Consider the following 12,929-nt stretch of genomic DNA (forward strand, 5'->3'; position numbering starts at 1 on the left):
CCCCACGTCATACAGAACACCCCTCCTACTGCCCCTTTTTCCCACCCTCGAAAACCCAATGCAAAACCCCACTACCTTCCTCCCCCTCGCGCTCCTTAACAACGCCACACTCCCGATAAGTCTTGACCAAGCTCTTCAAAAACCCCTCTTCCTCTTTATAATACCTTGTTCCCAAAACGGGGATAATCGCATCCGTCGCCTCCTCAGCATGGTAGAACGGGATGCGGCTGAACAGGTGATGCACGACGTGGTGGTCAATGATGTGGTGGAAGAAGTGGCGGCCTATGAAACCGAAGTCGCGGTCGACTGTGCTCAGCGCGCCTTTTGTGAATGTCCAGGTAGAATCACTGTAGTGGGGGATGGAGGGGTGCGTGTGGTGGAGGTATGTTATTGCGACTGTTCCGCAACCAACGTTAATATTGATCTTTGAGAGGGGAAAGGAGAGGGGGGAAGGAAATAATACCAAGCCAATGATGCACCCAGCAATACGGTACAGCATAAATAAGAACCATCCTGAGGACCCCAACCTGCTGAGCAAGGTACCAAACCCCGGCAGCTGTAATCAACAACCCAAAATCAGAGATGGCAATAAGATGCCTCTGCCCCTCCGTCCACAGCGAGCTCCCCGGATCGAAATGGCTCGCGCTCTGGCGCCCAAAGAACCATCCTGCTTTCTTCCCCTGGACGGGACGACTCTTTGGTCCGGCACTCACGTAGAAACAGAGGTACATCTGCCATCCTGCTAGCTGGTGCGCGAGGAGGCTGAGGAATGAGTAGAGGGGCGTATCCTCAAACATGTCGAGGTCAATCCAAGAAGGTATATACCAGGGCTTTTCTCGCGACGCAAGTTCCTTCTCGGTCCAGGGCACAAACGCTGTATCGCGCTCCATGTTACTCGTGTACCGATGGTGTCTTGCATGCGTGATCTTCCAGGAATGATACGGGACCAGCAGGAGAGAATGGAGTGCCCAGCCGATGATATCGTTTACTGCTTGGTAAGGCGAGAACGAGCCGTGCCCGCATTCGTGTGCGAGGATCCAGATTCCTGTGCCGACGCAGCCTTGGAGGAAACCGTAGGCTGTCCAGGCTATGATTCGAAGTGGTTGCGAGGGGATTGTTTCATTGGTGATTTGGAGGGAGAGGTAGAAGAGGACGCTGGCGTAGAGGAGGTCGCGGACGACGTAGGCGGAGGAACGAAGGAGGGAGCGGTTGAAGCAGTGCGCGGGAATGGCGTTTTTGATTGTTTGGAGGGTTATCTCATCGGGTTTCTGGTTCTGGGGTTGTTAGCAATGAGTCTGGGGAGATTGGACGTCAAGCAAGGTCAGTACCTTTTCCTTGGAGATCCCAGCTGGGGATATAGTTTCGGCCATGGTGCCAATATATAGAACCACCAACTGACAACGGTGGTCAACGTACGAAATGTGGAAAATTCCAACCGCAGAAGAAAGAGGAATCTCTACGACTTAAATATTCTGAAAAATTTCAAATCTCAACCGTCGCGGATTCCCCCAACATTCTACAACAGCACTAGTAACCCTAAACTCCCCGGGGCTGGCTAACTCAGATCATGCTAGCCTACCAATATCCGCAACACTCCTTTCCCTCCTGGGGTTAGAGAGAGGATTCAGGGCTCAGCAGTGGATACCGGCGTTGCGAATCGCTGTCATGCTATAGGCTTAGCAATGGCAGATCCGTTGGTTGAGGTGGAATTTTTTGCATGGCGTTGACAGCTAAGCCAAACGTTTGGATCCAAATCTCGCATTCGCAACGCGGTGGATTCCCCCCTTTAATTCGGCTATTTTTGGGCTCATGTTTGAGGTCTCGGCTGCTTTGAAGCAGATAGGGAGTGAAGAGTAGGTGAGGATGCTGGGCTTTGACTACGAGTGATTCCGAGACATTGTCACACCGTTTCGAGGTCTTTGGAGGCTGTATCTTTGTTCATGAAGTGGTGGTTGTCCCTGATGCACGATTACATAAGCTGTGTATTTTGAAGATTTCCAGAACATCAGGAGTCAGCGATGTGATTGGCTGGAAGGAAGCTAACTGAAAGTGAGCTAGCGCGGTCGGAATAAACGTTGACTGTGATTTGTGCTCGGCAGCTGTCAAGAGGGGTTGCAATGTTGATCCAGCATTGCGACCAGCCACACAGGACGTTCTCAGGGCATGTCACACCACGTGCCAGGTGATTTGTGGCACAGTCTCATTCCACCTTTGCTCCTGCAATGCCGCCAAAGCCAAAGAATGGCCCGCCGCGGCAGTTTATATTCGTCGGTGGGCCTGCCCTGAACGAGCAATCCGGCAGCGTGCGATCGACCATCCTGCGGCGGGCTCTCGCAGACAAACGGGCGAAAAGACGACAGGATGCGGCAGCCAAGTTGGAGTCGATGTTGGACAACCGGGGAAGGCGTTCGAGGTCAGCCCTATGTGCCTGTGGTTCGGCCGTGAAGCAGGACTTTGGCTCCAAGTCTAATTCGCTGGAGGCGAGTCATTCGGCGAACCGCTATCGTCAGCTTCGGCCAAGCGACAAACAAGTTGAGGTTTATCAGAGCTTCTCGAATCGTTGTCCGACATGCGGAGGACTTCTTCCGGTTCACGGGAGTGAAAAGATACCATCCAGCCTCCAGTCGCTTGGGGCAGGACGAACGGACCCGCTCCTGCCTGTTGATGCCACGGCGGTGCGTCTCAAGGTGCACGAGCTGCTTGATTTCACCGCAACTGTCCTCTGGCCGCATTTCCGAGCTGTTGACTACGCTAACAACTGCTATCAGTCTTGGGTTTTCCCGTTCCAAGATAATCTGCAGGTGTACGCTGTGCTATGGGCGGCGTCATACCACCGAGACATCCTGCGCCTCACCTACGGCGCCTCGGAACCCCAACTCGAATCAAAAGAGCAGCTAGAGCTCAAATCGTTAGCTTTGCAAGCCTTGCAGCGTGAGGTTGCGAATATCTCTGAAACGACATCACTCGATGCGGTGGTGATGTGCATCCTCTACCTGGCGGTAAATGATGGCCACAAGGCAAAGATTGAGCGAGAACCCAGTCCGTTCTCTCCTCCCTTCACCAATCTGCAGGCACTGGATTTTTACGGCAGTCGAGACTATCACCCAATGCACTGGAACATTGTGCAGGACATCGTCGACCGTTTCGGCGGAATCCAGGCCCTGCGGGCGTTCGCACTAGCTTGGCTGCTTAGTCTCTCCGACCTGATGGGCGCCATGCACACCCTCACCAAGCCGGTCTACGCGGTCGTGGGCGTCAATGGGAAGCCGTTGGATCTGCAGCCCCCGAGCTTGCTGTTCCAGCCGTATGGTCTCCATGACTCAGTGAACAGGGCAGGATCTGGTTTCCACGACCTTTTTTACATCTGGCCACCTTTGCGCCAGGAACTTGTTTCTGCACTTGTCCATCTCGGGCAATATGCCAGTGTCATCCAGCATTACTCGGGAGAGGCATGTAGCCCAGCGGTGCTCGACTTACTAGGAGATAGTCGCAACCTCGTTCACCATCGCCTGCTCTCTTTACCAGATGAAAACGATCCTCTTGAGCGCATTATTCAATGTAAGGGCCAGACGGCCGCTGAAAATGAGCTCTCGCGGGAGATTTACCTCACCTGCCGCCTGAGCGCGATTTTGTATGCAATGCACGTTACATTTCCAATCCCTCGGACCCGAATGTTAAGACAGAAGATACTTGACGCATTGTATTCACGCTGGGAACGGTGAATGCTCAGAATGTCTCGCAGCCTTTGATCCTTTGGTGCGTGGCTATAGCAATGAGTATGCTGGGCGAGGTCTCTCCCGAGCCGTTGGTCTCCTACATGACCCGCCTGACTCGGGATGCAGGGGTCAACACACCGTCGAAGCTCGTGGCCTTGCTCAGATCGTTTGCCTGGGTGGAAACAGCCATGCAAATTTCCTGGAAGGGGATCTGGGCGCGAATCTTCCCATCATAGGTGGATTTGCGCGACCGTCTAATCTCCATGTCGCAGTTAATTGGCGTGCAGTCTGTCCCGAGATCTGGGGCCGTGCTTGTCGGATCTGATGACACCTCGTTAGGTCGGTTGAAAAGAACAGAGAGACCCAATCGAGGGAGACGATGCTCGACGTTGTAGATGGACTGATGCCGCTATGCCTGGTTGACTCTAGTCGCTCTCAGGTCTTGAGCACTAGACTTCTTTTGGCAACATGTTTGGAACGTCTGATTGGACATTTAACCTGCAGGCATAATATGAGATTTAATCTTGGATTCAGCTCGTAGTCCGTAGCTTGATCCAGGCCGTCAAATTGTCTCAGATATGTCCAGCGGTCCGGTGTGCCCGATGACTTCGGTGTCTTGCCGACTCGACTCCACCCTTCTTCAAGACGAGGAGGATGGACCACACGTTGGAGTGTTCGCTCAAGGAACACCCACCATCCTTCTAATCCCTGCACATCTGCAGCTTCACCATGGAAGGCTGAATTTTCCCGTCATCACGAACCATACAGCAGGATGCCTAGGCGAAGCCGTTCAATGAGACATAGCCAACATTGTCCCTCATCTGGACTAGCTGTCTAGCGACCCTGGTGCACCATGGCGCTGGAACAAGAGAAGCTTGACGCAAATGCATCGTTCTCATCGGGGAAGGCGCCGCTTGACGTTCCTGATAAAAGTCGCAAGGCCCCATTCCCAGCAGCGCGGAATTGTTCACTTCCATATTTCACTTGGAATTCCCTTCTATTGCTCTCCAGCTCGCGCGACTGAGGGCAATGTTTCGCCAGACGTCTAGCAAAACGTCTTCCTTCGCCATGGGAGGAATCAATGCGCTTCCGCTATCACCTCACCCCGCACAACCAGAATCGCACCCCGCCATGGGGTTCGGAGACGCACTCCGGCAAGACATACAATGGATTGGCCATCGTGGGTGCGCGGTACCTCAATTCATCGACGACAACATTCAATTCCTCTCAGATATATCTACCAATCTTCCCACTCCTACGGCCGACGACACCTTCTCGTTTCCCTCCAATTCCACAGAGTCTTCCCCGCATATTCCACGGCTCGTCGTGAGCAATCGTCAGACCACTTTCAGCGACGGACCCGGGGACTTCCCAGATACCAACGAGCACAGCCTGCGTCACAAGGTAATGTCGACGGTCCTTCCCATTACATCATAGGGGCTAACCGGGCAGACAACCATGCGCCGCTCTCAAAATAGACAGGCCCAGCGCCGCTTCCGCGAACGAAAGGAACAGCAGAAGACCGAATTACTCAACAGACTCGACGGGCTCCAGAGCAGCCACGATCGGATGGCCGATCATCTGGAGAACATGCGCCGGAGCAATCAGATTCTCGAAGCCGACAAAGGGCGCTTAGAGCGAGAGGTTCAAATGCTGCGCAAGTGGCGACAGAAGATCCTCGGTGTCATGTCGGATATCATCCAACAGGACGGGACCACAGACGAGTTGCTCACGAAGGTCGCGACAAGTTGCTCGACTGCCTGTTGGCGCAATGGGATGGACTACACACGCACGTTTGTCAAGATGCAGACATTACTGGAACTGTTTGATGAGTTCCAGGTTTCGGCGGGAGGTCGATATACCGGTGAATCAGAGAGAAAAAACAGCCAGCATACATAGGCGTTCTGGGTCTCTAAAGCGGGCGATTCTTGCTTTTTCCCTAATGTCCCTGAATCAGCGTCTAGACACTCCATCTCTTCTCTGATAATGGATACAGCTATTAATACAACCACTCATCTTCTTGGGTGTACCTGTACCTTCCTTCATCTTGCAAATGAGCCATGCAACGCGACGAAACGAAAAATTGAGACCATCCAGTAGCGGCCAAACTGAAGCCAGTTGCACATGTCCGCCCCCCAAAATGCAAAACAAGCGTCATGCACGGTTTGCCCCGTGAAGCCTCACCTCGTGAAGATGTCCTGCCATGGGTACGAATTTTTCCACAAATAGCTCGCCCATGTCTCAAGTCACATCTGGAATGGGACTAGCGAGGGCATTGTCAGGCGTTATCAATCAACCCGCCGCTCGGACTTTCGCCGATGTCGCTAACTGCCTAGCTGCATCGCATCCTACTGCAGGGTTGAGCTGGGCTTGGTCCTCACTTTTTGGGGCGGGACATTCAGTCTAACGGAATGGCTCGGTGCTTAGTGAGTTCTTATTCAGAAGATAGATGCGGACCATGCAAGTCCAGAAAAGGGTTAGTAGCTGACACGGACACCCTGGGAGTTAGTTTAGGGTGTGTAGGTAAATGGTTAATGGTAAGCCTCTACTTCTAGCACATTCACGCCCGAGCCGAAGCCACACCGAGCCCCTAGAGCATCCATCCCATTCGTTTCAACCAACCGCCGCTCAGTTGTATCAATTCGTTGAGAGGGTGAGGGGGCAAGAGCCAGCTTGCTGGATCTAGTATGAGGAGAGTATGGTGCAAATGGACGCTTCTTCTTTTTGGCGGGCTTTACTAGCTGCCGCGCGGTTGCGCTCGAGGTGTTTGGCTTGCTTGTCTGTATCTCGCAGCAGGAACGTGGATTTTTTTGCTACTCAGGTCCGAGTGCAGAGTGACAACCTTGCTGTCAAAGCCGGATTCTAGATCATGGTCGGCGGTGTCGGAGCTGGTGAATGGGAACGGTGACAAGCTAGGCATAAATGGGTCGGAGTATAAGGATGGTGGCGCTTCATTGTTCTCAGCGTCCATTGACTCTTTACGGTTCTCTCGCGATGCCGGCCGAATTGCGCATTTATAGAGATGTGACTTGTTTGTGTTATCTCCTTTGCCTTGCATATTTGATGCCACCGGTTGCACAGTGCCTACTTGGTTTTATGGTATTTGCATGCAAGGTATTCCTACATCCTGATGATGGTTTCCTTTTTCGAGTAACTCGAGGGAAAGGAATTCTGGAGAAAAGCCGTTGTCTGAGAGTCGGGACTCTGGCGCAATCGACAAGTCCGAAGAGGGATAAGTGGAGTAGTAGGACGTGGCCTGGGTGGTCATTCTGCTATCCTCAAGACTTGACCCTCTGACGTTGTCAGTAGCGCTGATTTCGAGAAATGTTTTGCAACTATGTACACTTTCCGTGATGAAAAAAAAGCTCAACGGAGCAAGACTTCGTGTTGCTGAACACGAATAAGATGTCAGATCTTCGGATTGATTCGGTTACTGTAGCTCCTGGGGCAATTGGTTCAAGTGTATATAATACTGACAAGACCCGCATCAAAATACGGGGAAATAGAGAACAGATGCAGTCATATAGAATTTAGACGTAGCTATACAATGATCCAGCGACGGTCAACAAGTGCGTGGTGGGGCTAAAGCTAACCCAAGCTGAAAGCATTGAGACTGCCTCACAAGTCGCTTTGCCTTTGGACCTCTTTCGTCTCGAGTTCGGATGGTGCCATAATGTCATGTCGTCTTCTTCGGAATCGCAGCTTCCGCGTTTGATATCCCACACCACGAGCAATCAAATCTGGAGTTATGACGTGCGAGGCGAGATATCAAGGGTCTGACCAGACAGTCAAGAAGTGATGGGGATGATTATGCTATTACCACTCCCATTCCCTAAAATCCAGTCGATCAACGTGAGCTCGGCTCATCCGCCACTTACCCAGCGTGCAGAGTTCAGACCATATTTCGTGCAAGCCACTGCTAGCCTTGAGGGACAAAGGAGGTAAAAAAATGATGTAGCCGTCAGCATTCGATATCAACCCCCAATATCAGCGTGAAAAAGGCTCATCGTTAGGGAGGTGGTAGTCCTTTGATATTCGCTAATTTTTGAGGCACTCCACACTGCATTTGAGTGGATGACAGAAGCTACGACGCGCATGGAACGCTGAATTACAACCAGCTACCTAGTTCAACAGGATTCTCTTGATATTCCCCGAATGGCATACCTACCGAGGCACCATCGAGAGTTGAAACTTGACAGGCTGCCTGGCGCAATTGACCACCTAAGGCACCAAGTTTCGGTAGGGGAGTCCCGCGATAAACAAACGGTTAAAATGGCCTCCCTTCTGTCCCTGTCGAAGGTAACAGAGATCTATCGAGATCATCCCTGAAGCCTCCTCGAATCTAATTGAAACGTCCCACTGGCCCAGAAATGGAGTCTCGCTGTTCGAGAGAGCACAGCTTAACCGCGAACGATGAACACGCGATCCTGCTTCCTCAAATATGGTGGCGATGGCCCCGTTCGCCAACAGCGTCGCCTAGGTAGAATGAAACTAGATCTGATTCGCTGAAGTTGGTAGGTCAAGGTAGCAAATTAAATCCCACGCACTCGTTTTGATTCCTTGGCTTCATTTTGGTACAGTGATCTCTTGATGCCAGCCACACGTTTCTTTGCCAAACCATAATCTAGGGTGGAGCGGTGGAAGTATATGATCAAGGCTCGATCAAATTCGGGATCCCATAAAATATTCTCTGGTCTGAGGTCTTAATAGACAACTCCCAGGCGGCGAAATTCGTTCTTGGAACTTGAACTCTCCTGCTACATTCGCCGCTGCTGCTTAAGCCTCCCCATTCAGGTTCAGCAACAGCTTCCTCTGGCTACTCCCGGGGGATCCGGCCATTAATAAAATTTAGTCAAGCAATCAAGGTTACCAGATCAGCCGTTATGGGTGCATCGCCCGGATATGTTATTGAACGCCAATATTTCGCATCCACTGTCGATAGTTCGCTGACGGTCATATGCAGCCTTATTTGTGTACTACCATCATCTTTCATCCGCTGTATGAATCTACGACTTTTGACGCTGACATCACATTGTGGAATGCAGCCCTACACCGTAGATCTACTTAAACCCGCTCTAGATCCTGGTGGCACAGGAATGCAGCTAGCCCCTAATCTGAATGAAACTTCTGAAATCAGTAAGAAGTTCATTTTTTTTTTTCTTCCCAGTAATCATCATGGCACTCATCACATCCTTATTGGCCGCCATCGTCGTCCTCATCCGTGCCCTAATTGCGGCTGCCGACCCACTTCCGCCGACCATCGACCCCTTCTACAAGCCCCAAGACGACAGCTGGAAAGACAAGGCTCCGGGCTTCATCATCGACCATCGACCCGTCGACCTGCCTCACTCATTCCCGGCGCCGAGAGCCCACTGACCGCACACCAACTCCTCTTCGTGACCCGCAACGCTACAGGCGACCCAACAACATCCGTGACTACCGTCATCCGGCCGCAGTATGCCAACCCTAACCGCCTGCTGTCTTACCAAATCGCCTACGACTCTCCGGATGTAAATTGTGAGCAACAATGGTCTCCTGGGGAAGAGACCGTTCAACAATGTCCCAGACTACGAAGGCAACAACGCCGCTTTCACCGTCGGGCCTCAAAGCGGCTCCCATACTCTAGACTCCATCCGCGCCGCGCTAAACTCCCAGGAATATACGGATATCAACCCGAAGGCAAAGGCAGTCATGTTCGCCTACTCTGGCGGTGGACTAGCCTCAGAATGGGCCGCAGAGCTGTACGCCAAGGACGATTCCGATCTCAACATCGTCGGCGCCGCCATCGGCGGACCGCCTCCGAACGTAACAGAGACATATATCCACGTGAACGGGACTCAATCCCCACTCAACGTCTGGGCAATATTAGGCGTGATGAATGCATTCCCCCGAGTGGACCAATTTTTGCGCGACGACCTCAAAGTTAGGATGGGGCTCGTACTTCCTCGGCCCCCTCACACGGTGCAGCGACCCGGATCCGAAACCGCCGAAAATCCCAGCAAACGCCAACGTTACCGACTGGTTCAATCGCGGCGATGAGTTCCTGTACAAATTCAGAAACGTCCTCGACGAGAACGGGTTCATGGGACGGCAAATCAACAGAACGCACAGGCCGAAGTTTCCCCCTTTATATCTTCCAAGGAACGGACGATAATATTACGGCACCGATCGATGTTACGGACGACCTTTATTGGACGTATTGTCATGCGGGGACGAATGTTCGATACGTGAGGTATGAGGGTAAGGATCATGGACAGACACTCATTGCGGGCATGTATCCGGCTTGGAACTGGATTTCGGCTAGGGTCAGGGGGAGACGGGTTCTGGACTGCTCCGTGAAGAATGTTACGAAGGATGATGATGGCGATGAGGATGATGTTGCTGCTGTTGACTTGGGAGGAGGTAAAACTGGTTTAAAGGAGGAGTCTGGTCAAGACACGCTTACGGGCCTCGGCTCCACTTATGAGGATGACCTCTAGTAGGATCGCGATATTTATACGAGCTTTTACCTTGCACTAGAGGCTGTTTTTATTGTTGGTAGGCGAAGGGCTGAGTACATGTTGTAGCGGGTTACTTGGTAATTCCTGGAACTTTTACCTCTTTACAAGTAAAAAGTCGAACTCTTTCAGTGATAATCTCGGCGAAATTGAAATTGGTCAAGCCGTCATTGCCAAAATCCAAAATCCAAAATCCACCCATGGTAATCCTGCGGGTGTATTCCTGTCCCTCGGATCAAATTGTTAATACTGCCAACCTGGTACCATTATTGGAAATTAGATCGACCTGTGTATCTCAGCCCTTTGAGATTCTTTGTGCCCGAAGTAAACCGGATTGTAACAACAATAGCTTGGCCGGTTTCAGTTCCGCCAAGATCGTGATCAAAGGCAGTTGAGATGTGCGGAGACGTAACTGAAGGCTGCCGGGATCACTAAGTAACTTGCCAGAAGAATCCATTGTGCCGGTCTGCCCATCAAAGTGTAGATTCAGGGGAACTGGTCAAGCTCATGAGTATCTGCACATAATGCGCCTCACTACGCGAAAATTGGCTCCAAGTTTGCACGGTGTTAGGATCGGTGGCTTGAGAAATAAGATATAACTCCTTGGTCAGGGGCAATATGGGGCGGAAAAGCAAGGGCCGATTGAAGGCGAGACACTCGCAGGCTCAATTTATACCACTCAAAAGAGTAGGTCCAGTTGCAAAAGTAGCTTACTGTATTACCCATCTCACCCGCACTTGCCCTAGTCTTAGTGTCTATCATCCTTAAAAGCAGCAACACATTAAGGGCTCGTTGCACTTCTAGCCGTGTTGATAATGGTGGCCTAAGTACGGCTGAGCGGACAGGAAGCCCTGTTTTCCACACCCTGTGGTCGTATTTATTAGACCAGAGTCAAGAAAAGAGTGTTGAGGGCTGGCGATGGATGTATCGAAATCAAATTATTCTCTTGATCGAGCGCCGTGTAAGCTCTAGCTGCCCTATCGCGGCGCCAAGACCCAACGTACCCAGGCGAACCCGCGCGTGGCTGGACGGTGTGGCTCTTTGCTGCCAGAGTGCGGCGACTGATTGGATGGAGAATTTGCTTGTGCTTATGACATGGCCTCGTAAGAGGGAAGCTTGCATATAGCTGCGGTCGAGCTGCTTCGGTGATGATTTCGTGAGGATGAGTGAGGGATTAGAAATTGTCTACCTAGTTTATGGCACAGAGGGACCAAAACCAAAATGAATGATATAAAAAAGCACTGGATGCCCGGCGGTTTATCAGGTCGTCACGCAATAGCAACAGTCTGCCTTCGCAGTATCTCTTCGAGTTCAAGGAATACCTACTAAACCAGCAGAATGCGCTTCATCCAAGCCCTTCAAACTGGCCTACTCCTGGCTCTATCCGCCTCCGTCGACGCATGGAACAGGATCGATAAGGATAATGCTGTACCTACCCACCTTTTCTCTCCCATCCTCCTTCGCGCTCGCATTCCCTAGCATAACTAACCACCCCGCCCTCCCCCCAGGCCCTCTTAATTATCGACCACCAGGTCGGCCTCGCCCAACTCGTCCGCGACTACAACACCAACGACTTCCGCAACAACATGCTCGCGCACGCCGCCCTCGGAAAAGCATTCGACATACCCGTCGTAATGACAACTTCTTCCGACGAAGGTCCCAACGGGGCGATGCTCAAAGAAATCCTGGAGATGTACCCCAACACCACGCTTATCCGACGCCAAGGTGAAGTCAACGCTTGGGATAACGAGGAGTTTCGACGCGCTGTCCAGGCAACTGGGAAGAAGCAGTTGATTGTCGGTGGGATTGTGACGGAGGTTTGTACCGCTTTCTTAGCCCTCAGCCTTGTTGACGAGGGGTATGAGGTGTATGCGAACACGGAGGCGAGTGGGACGTTCGATGTGAGGCTTGCGGAGGATGCGAATCGACGCATGGAGAGGGCTGGTGTCACGCTCATGGGCTTCTTTGCCATTGTTTGTGATCTTATGCGCGATTGGAGGAATACGCCGGGACTGAAGGAGTTGTTGCCCTTTCTTGACCGGTGAGTCCCTTGGAAGCCAGCTTTAGGATAAATTTTCGGTGGCAAGGAAGATCTAATTGGCTTGTTTAGGTACCAGTTTGCGTACGGGCTTGTGGCGCGTCATCATGCTGCGGCCATTGTTAATGGGACCTTGGCGGAGGTTGAGAAGGAGCTTATCTAGTGGTTTCCAAACCTGTGGGTGGAGCGCAGTGAGGGCTGAAGCTGGGTTATTCCGTGATGGGTGCGCTACTTGATTATTAGGATTAGTGAGACTGTTGAGACGGCCGGTGCATGGAGTGGTAGCGTATGTTGATGTATCTTGATGCGCAAAGTGACTAACGGATAGGAGACCTCGGCTACGGTAGATAGAGGATGAAGATGTGGAAAGAGTTTTCATGAGATATATCCAGTATGTACTAAGCCTAGCTCTGCATACATCGGTATATTCCAGGGACTGGGTGCAAAATGGGGCAGCTAGCCCTAAGGCTGTGTTGCATGGACAAACGGACCGAGACGCCCTGTACCCTTGACAAATGGCGACCTAGGTAGTTCGGGAAGCAAGCTTCGACTTTTCCTCGCCCGCCCACAATGGAGACTTAGTTGGATCCTCATCAAACATAATCTTCCTTCCTCTATTCCGGGCTTCCAGAAGCCGGAGGCTCTCGGATGCTGCGGATGATCAATCCCTGTGTGGGT

At 51.8% G+C, this 12,929-nt stretch overlaps 5 protein-coding genes across 5 annotated transcripts; 4 read left to right on the forward strand and 1 right to left on the reverse strand.

Moving 5' to 3' along the window:
* Window positions 1–25: 25 nt before the first annotated feature.
* On the reverse strand, window positions 26–1,370 carry BDV17DRAFT_295640 (oleate delta-12 desaturase; the record flags this gene model as incomplete). The annotated part of the gene is made up of 3 exons (XM_073763107.1): window positions 26–396; window positions 464–1,274; window positions 1,329–1,370. The coding sequence occupies 3 exons, from the start codon at window positions 1,368–1,370 to the stop codon at window positions 26–28; spliced, it is 1,224 nt and encodes a 407-aa protein (XP_073611052.1).
* Window positions 1,371–2,051: 681 nt separating this feature from the next.
* BDV17DRAFT_221169 (uncharacterized protein) lies at window positions 2,052–4,008 on the forward strand. The gene has a single exon (XM_073755598.1). It carries the CDS (start codon window positions 2,223–2,225, stop codon window positions 3,720–3,722), a length of 1,500 nt encoding a protein of 499 aa, XP_073611053.1. The 5' UTR covers window positions 2,052–2,222; the 3' UTR covers window positions 3,723–4,008.
* A 776-nt stretch (window positions 4,009–4,784) lies between these two features.
* On the forward strand, window positions 4,785–5,615 carry BDV17DRAFT_295642 (putative bZIP transcription factor; the record flags this gene model as incomplete). The annotated part of the gene is made up of 2 exons (XM_073763108.1): window positions 4,785–5,120; window positions 5,169–5,615. The coding sequence occupies 2 exons, from the start codon at window positions 4,785–4,787 to the stop codon at window positions 5,613–5,615; spliced, it is 783 nt and encodes a 260-aa protein (XP_073611054.1).
* Window positions 5,616–8,891: 3,276 nt separating this feature from the next.
* BDV17DRAFT_295643 (putative lipase) lies at window positions 8,892–10,195 on the forward strand (the record flags this gene model as incomplete). The annotated part of the gene is made up of 4 exons (XM_073763109.1): window positions 8,892–9,050; window positions 9,083–9,233; window positions 9,283–9,726; window positions 9,774–10,195. The coding sequence occupies 4 exons, from the start codon at window positions 8,892–8,894 to the stop codon at window positions 10,193–10,195; spliced, it is 1,176 nt and encodes a 391-aa protein (XP_073611055.1).
* Window positions 10,196–11,551: 1,356 nt separating this feature from the next.
* BDV17DRAFT_295644 (putative isochorismatase family hydrolase) lies at window positions 11,552–12,414 on the forward strand (the record flags this gene model as incomplete). The annotated part of the gene is made up of 3 exons (XM_073763110.1): window positions 11,552–11,641; window positions 11,722–12,254; window positions 12,324–12,414. 3 exons carry the CDS (start codon window positions 11,552–11,554, stop codon window positions 12,412–12,414), a joined length of 714 nt encoding a protein of 237 aa, XP_073611056.1.
* Window positions 12,415–12,929: the final 515 nt, after the last annotated feature.

Source organism: Aspergillus undulatus (genome assembly GCF_047715775.1).
Source record: "Aspergillus undulatus strain CBS 261.88 unplaced genomic scaffold BDV17scaffold_72, whole genome shotgun sequence".
Classification (NCBI taxonomy): Eukaryota; Fungi; Ascomycota; class Eurotiomycetes; order Eurotiales; family Aspergillaceae; genus Aspergillus; species Aspergillus undulatus.

What these genes read in the sequence shown, in the direction of transcription:
- BDV17DRAFT_221169 (XM_073755598.1), top strand. Translation starts at nt 2,223, where the DNA reads ATGCCGCCAAAGCCAAAGAATGGCCCGCCGCGGCAGTTTATATTCGTC.